General features: G+C 48.4%; 1 protein-coding gene across 1 annotated transcript in view; it reads right to left on the bottom strand.

Annotated features, from left to right (window-relative positions):
• Nucleotides 1-624: 624 nt before the first annotated feature.
• LOC109886648 (leucine-rich repeats and immunoglobulin-like domains protein 3) overlaps nucleotides 625-6000 on the bottom strand; it is a 28770-nt gene continuing 23394 nt past the window's right edge. Inside the window, exons 11-19 of the mRNA XM_031831682.1 lie at nucleotides 5650-5721; nucleotides 5210-5373; nucleotides 4377-4715; nucleotides 3996-4277; nucleotides 3342-3800; nucleotides 2886-3047; nucleotides 2561-2701; nucleotides 2157-2429; nucleotides 625-1380 (exon numbers count right to left, since the gene is read on the bottom strand). Of these exons, the coding sequence (XP_031687542.1) occupies nucleotides 1115-1380; nucleotides 2157-2429; nucleotides 2561-2701; nucleotides 2886-3047; nucleotides 3342-3800; nucleotides 3996-4277; nucleotides 4377-4715; nucleotides 5210-5373; nucleotides 5650-5721 (2158 nt within the window). The 3' untranslated portion in view covers nucleotides 625-1114. The remainder of the gene's footprint in view (nucleotides 1381-2156; nucleotides 2430-2560; nucleotides 2702-2885; nucleotides 3048-3341; nucleotides 3801-3995; nucleotides 4278-4376; nucleotides 4716-5209; nucleotides 5374-5649; nucleotides 5722-6000) is intronic.

The raw sequence follows: 6000 nt of genomic DNA, 5'->3' as shown, positions 1-6000 counted from the left end.
GAGAGGCCTGAAAAAACAAACCCAAGATGTGAAAAAGCCAGAAGGGGACAGGCTTGGGGAGTGAATCATCTGGTGAAAAGCTTCCATGTGCTGGATCCAGCAAGCGCAGCAACCCCCACCCTCCTTCCCAGAGACGAAGGCCCAAAGAGGGGGAGAGGGGAGCCCTGTGACTGGCTGGATGGGAGAGAGCAGGACCAAACCAGACGGCCAGCTCCAACAGTTCCAGAGACCTCATGTGACTGTTCCTTTCCTTGACATGTCTGCCCTAATTTGGCCTTCCATCGATTGTCTCCAGGGTACTGAGTCTACACTGAGCCAAAGACTGAAGAAGCTAGCCCTGAACTTCCCACACACACAGACAAATGCCAAACGTACACGCACACACACACACTTTCCCAGCGTACACTTGTTGGATTCTATTTGGACAGCATGGTGGGGGGCCTCATGGCAGGCGCAAGCCGTCCTTGGAGGTCTGTGGTTCGGCTCGGAAAAGCCACATCAACCCCCCCTTCTCATTCCCGGCTTCAGCAATACTCTCGTATACCTCTATTCTCTTCGTCCTCCATTACAGAACAGTGGTGTCTGTGCATGGTACAGCCATTTAAAGATAGGAAGGAGTCACAGTACTGTTAATGTACGTAGCAGCACATGTTATGGTGTTTTATTATGTATATGTATGTGCAAAGGGGTGCTTAACTCCAAGCAAAACAAAAGCTAGAATAACTGAACAGGCGTGGTCGGTCGCACAACACAAAATACTCATTTACAGGAAATAGGACAGCAAAAATAATGGATTCTACTTTTACACTTAATTTACAAAATATAATAAACTTTGTATAAAAACGTATATATATTCAATATCTATCTTCAATTGAAGATGTTTCCCATTTTTCTTTCTTAAAAAAAGAACAGTCCTCACTGTTAATATCTCCTCATATAATTTTTCAGCATTTTGTAAGCACAATGCATTATCCTTTTACATTCAAGCGTTGCACATTTGCAGTGTCCATCATTGAGAAAGTGTCCATTCACTGAGGTAGTATTTTTTGGGGGCCACCATCATAACGAAGAAAAACTCAAAGGATTGTCAGTTTGTTTGAACGCACATATTCAGCTATGTGCTCGCTCGACCTTGCTGACTAGTAGCAGTCCTGTTGAGATCATATGGTTGTTCATAGATATTATTGCCGCTCTTTTCCGATTCCGATTTAGAATTCTTTGACTGCACACTGTTCTTGTCTTCCTCGCGTTCCGAGTCTGTGTCCAGGGCTGCGTAGGGATTCTCGTGTAGCATCATGCTGTTGTGCAGGGCCAGTGGCGGTGGTCCAAATCCGGGATAGAATTCCTGTTGAGGTCTCCAGGGGGCTTTCCCAAACGTTCCTGCGAGAGGGAAAGACGGAGGGAGATACAGGGTAAAGCCTGAGACATTCACATGTTGTGCTAGTTGTCAAGAAAATGAATATTCAATAAATCACTTACTAATTGAGTGAATTACATTTCTGAGTGGATTTAAAATGTGCTTGACTTGACCCAAATCCATACATAGAAATGTCCTCAGACATACCCATCCTCAGACATACCCATCCTCAGACATACCCATCCTCAGACATACCCATCCTCAGACATACCCATCTTCAGACATACCCATCCTCAGACATACCCATCCTCAGACATACCTATCCTCAGACATACCCATCCTCAGACATACCCATCCTCAGACATACCCATCTTCAGACATACCCATCTTCAGACATACCCATCCTCAGACATACCCATCCTCAGACATACCTATCCTCAGACATACCCATCCTCAGACATACCCATCCTCAGACATACCCATCCTCAGACATACCCATCCTCAGACATACCCATCCTCAGACATACCTATCCTCAGACATACCTATCCTCAGACATACCCATCCTCAGACATACCTATCCTCAGGCATACCCATCCTCAGACATACCTATCCTCAGACATACCCATCTTCAGACATACCCATCCTCAGACATACCCATCCTCAGACATACCTATCCTCAGACATACCCATCCTCAGACATACCTATCCTCAGACATACCCATCCTCAGACATACCCATCCTCAGACATACCTATCCTCAGACATACCCATCCTCAGACATACCCATCCTCAGACATACCCATGAAAGTATTGGAGGAGGAGAGCCTTGTCTCCCGAGGTCGGCCGTACTCGCTTCCATCTCCCTCGTCCATGGAGGGGGGGCCCTCGCCCTGTAGGTGGGGTGGCCCGTGGAAGCTGCTGCTGTTGGGCATCTGCATCAGCACACTGGGGCTCCCGTGGTCAAAGGGGTCCTGGAGGGCCCCGCCACATGGATAGTAGTCTCTCCTCTTGGAGCTGGTCAGGCTGCCACTGTAGGAATCTATGCAGATGGGCCGCTGGTCCATAGCACAGCCTGTGGGGGGGTTACAGTGAGCCATGGGAAATCAGATCAGTATGACAGCAGCACATGATGATATTGTTTAATTTAGGGGAAAATACTTCTTATGCTACAATATTTAAAACATATATATCTGTTGCACCAACCTGTGAAAGCCTCTGAGGGTTCTCCGGTGTACATGTTGCCTCTCCTGAGGAGAGAGCTGATGGGTCCTTGGTAATGGCAGAGCAGGGGATCTATGGCCGCCTCCATGTCCGCTTCACTTCCTGTGTCTAGCTGACACAGACCTGTACGAGTCACATGACACATTAGTAACGCATTGGTACTTGCCTCAAATTACTTAAACTATTCCAATATGTATTCAGGTGAAACAATACACATAGAAAAATGCTCAGAATACAGTTGACTGATGCATATATTCATAACCTAAAAGGTCCCCATGCATTTCCAATGAAAGAGCTCCTCTTCTACCATTCATGTCTTTAGGCTGCATGTAGAATCCACTCATGGAGGAAGCCATGAACTGGTGGTTGCCACTGCCACTCTCTGAGGGGATATAGCCATCTTGTCTGTCGGCCAGCGTGCCCTGAGAGGACAGGTAGCTGGGGATGTCTGCAGGCAGGTTGGTCTCATCTGCAGGGAAAACACCAGGGAGGGAAAAGTCTCAGAAATGTTTTCATAGAGAAATACAATAATTATAATAATCTGTTCACGGCAATGGTCTGTCACTGATTCATTGCAAAGCATTTGTAAAAGGTGTGGTTTTAACAACATGCCAGCCAAAGTATGTGGAGCTGGAGCCCAAAACTCCAGCTCCCCCAAAAATGTTATTTTCTGTTTGAAGGAGGAGGCAACATGGGCATGCAAGTACTGAACTCCTCAAAACCAATCCCGTGCTGACAAAATAAAATGACACCCTCTCTTCACCTGTGTTGGTGACGCTGCAGTCCTCGTTGCGCCGACGCGTATGGTAGATGATGACCACCCAGACCAGCGAGGTGCCCACCACGCAGCACACCACCGCGATGATGACGATACCCACTGTGGTCCAGCCGTCCTCGTCCGAGCCTACGCCTCCCGAGGCGCCCACCCCCACGTCACAGTTAGGGTTGGGCAGTACGGCTAGGCGCACGTTGCCCCGCTGGGTGCCCAGCGTGTTGGACATCTCGCACGTGTACATCCCGGCGTCGTCCTCCGCTGCATCCACGATTATGAGCAGCTGGTTGCCGGCGGCAAAGAAGTGGCGCTCTGTGACCACAAGGGGGTTGTCATCTTTGGTCCAGTTGAGCCTGGGGGAAGGGCTGCCACCGGCGATACACTGGAGGACCGCAGTCTCCCCTTTGGCCACGGTGCGGTCCATGAGAGGGCGCAGGAAGGAGGGAGTTTCTGGAGGAGAATGGGGTAAGGGGGAGTGTTAGCTGCCTTACAGTCTCAAAACGCCTGATTTATATGTCGATTTGTGGGGGAAAACACTCATGGAATACCATAAAATAAAATTGATCTGTGTCAAAATGAAGGGGCGCCCACATATAAATGCAAAGTTCTTTGACAGTAGGTGAAAATAGAAAGAATAATTCTCACCTAGCACAGTTAGCGTAGCGTTAGCTGATATGGCTCCGGCGGTGTTCTGGGCGGTGCAGCTGTACAACCCGATGTCCTCTGTCTTCACATCCACGATGAAGAACACATCGTCCTCAGGCATCACGTGCATACGGCGCTCCCGGGCAGCGGGGAAGTCCGTGCCGCCGTCTTTCTGCCAGGCGATCTGCGGAGACGGGTGACCCACGGAGGCACACTCCAGTCTGGCCGTGGCACCGACCCGGATGCTCAGGTCCATGGGCATCTTGGTGAAGGACGGAAGCACTGGAGGGACAAAAGGGATGGACATTTTATTTGACATCTAACGGCAGCACCACTTCAAGACGAAAATCTAAATCAATACCAGTAGGTTATTTAACTTACTGTTGACAGTGAGCTTGGCCTTGGTGGAGTAGGAGGAACCAAAGTGGTTTGAGATGACACACTGGTACTTCCCCTCGCTAGTGAACTCTACACTGCGTAGCTGCAGTGTGGTGGTGTACTCTGTAACCTCTGTTTCACGGCCTTGGCCTCCCCCCTGGGCTCTGAGGTGTGCCTGGTTGTGGATTTCAGCATCATTCAGGACCTCATTGTCCTTCTTCCAGGCAAAGGTCATGGGTGAGTCGCTGGAGCTGGCCGCCGAGCACACGAAGGTGACGTTGGCGCTTTTGATGGCCGACTGGGTCTCAGGTTGCACCGTGATCTGAGGTTTGGGGAAGTCGTCTGGTTGGAAGACAAGAGGGGAAAAACATTAATTTACATTTGATGTGAATGGGGCTAAACTCAAATTGACATTCATTTTGAGGCTAACCAGTTTTTTAAAACCGTGATGGTCGACAAACAGCTTAAATATGGAAATTATACTATTTTATCCGCCAAGATTCAAACTACCTGACTGGAGAAATGTTGAAAGCTCAGAAGGCAAAGCACCTCAGCTCTAATAGTAGTCATTACTTAAAGTGAAACTGATCCCAGAAATTCCTCAACAATTATTTATTTTCTCCCTGCTCTCTCTGACTCCACCCGGCCAAGCTGTTAACTCACTGAGTTTCCACATGGTCCCATTACAATGCTGGCTCCATCAGAGTGTCCATGAGTTGAAGGAAAATATGGAACAATCTGGGTCAGTTCATAAAATGGAAAACCTGTCACGGCTAAATGGCTGTTTTTAACAAGGGCTACATTAAGAGGCTTGTGTGTGTGTCAGTCACACTCACCACACACAAAGTCCTCCTGTCTGACGGTGAACACGCTCTTGCCCTTCAGCATCAGGGGATGGGCACAGCTGGCGTTCACGTAGGGCAGGAAGGTCTGCTCTGCCACCCACAGAGGAAACCACTTGAGCTGGCAGTCACACAGTAGGCTGGATGTGTTCAGGTGCCTGGGGGGTGTGTGGGGGGTGTGTGGGGGGGGGGGGGGGGGTACTGCATTAGAGCCAGGAATCACAAGAGAGACCCCAGCACAAAGATGATCCATAATACTTGAACAGTTTTATAGTCGTTCCATTTGAAGATAATCACTTTTATCAGTATTGGTCCTTTTGAAGTAATTGTCTATGAAAGATTCTTTCCTTTCCTCAGTTAGTCCAGAACAGTGACTCTGGTCTATTGGCATTGCAGAATATGAATACAGTGTGACTGAACCCAGAGATACTTACAGTTCCTCAAGCTTCTTCATCTGCACAAAGGCATTCCCTTGGACTGACATGATCGCATTGTTACTCAAATCTCTGAGGAGGGGAGGGAAGAACGGATGGATCAGAACCATGGGAATGCACACAGAAAGATGGCAGACTTTCCCCTCCGTCTAGGCCTATCTGGAGGAAGACTGCTAAAAACTAAAAACTTCAATAATCAGAGAGAGAGAGAGGGAAGAAAAGGTCTTGAGAACAATAGAAATCTGGGCAGCACCGTGCTTTGTTAATCAAGAGGGGCCCGACTTCAGCTCCTTTCAGCTCAGACACGACTGGGAAAAAAAGTTAATTACAATCAAATGCAGCTGTTTCACA

This window comes from Oncorhynchus kisutch, linkage group LG9, assembly GCF_002021735.2.
Source record: "Oncorhynchus kisutch isolate 150728-3 linkage group LG9, Okis_V2, whole genome shotgun sequence".
NCBI lineage: Eukaryota > Metazoa > Chordata > Actinopteri > Salmoniformes > Salmonidae > Oncorhynchus > Oncorhynchus kisutch.
Note: the sequence above shows the minus strand (reverse complement) of the source record. Positions and strands in the feature narration are given on the sequence as shown.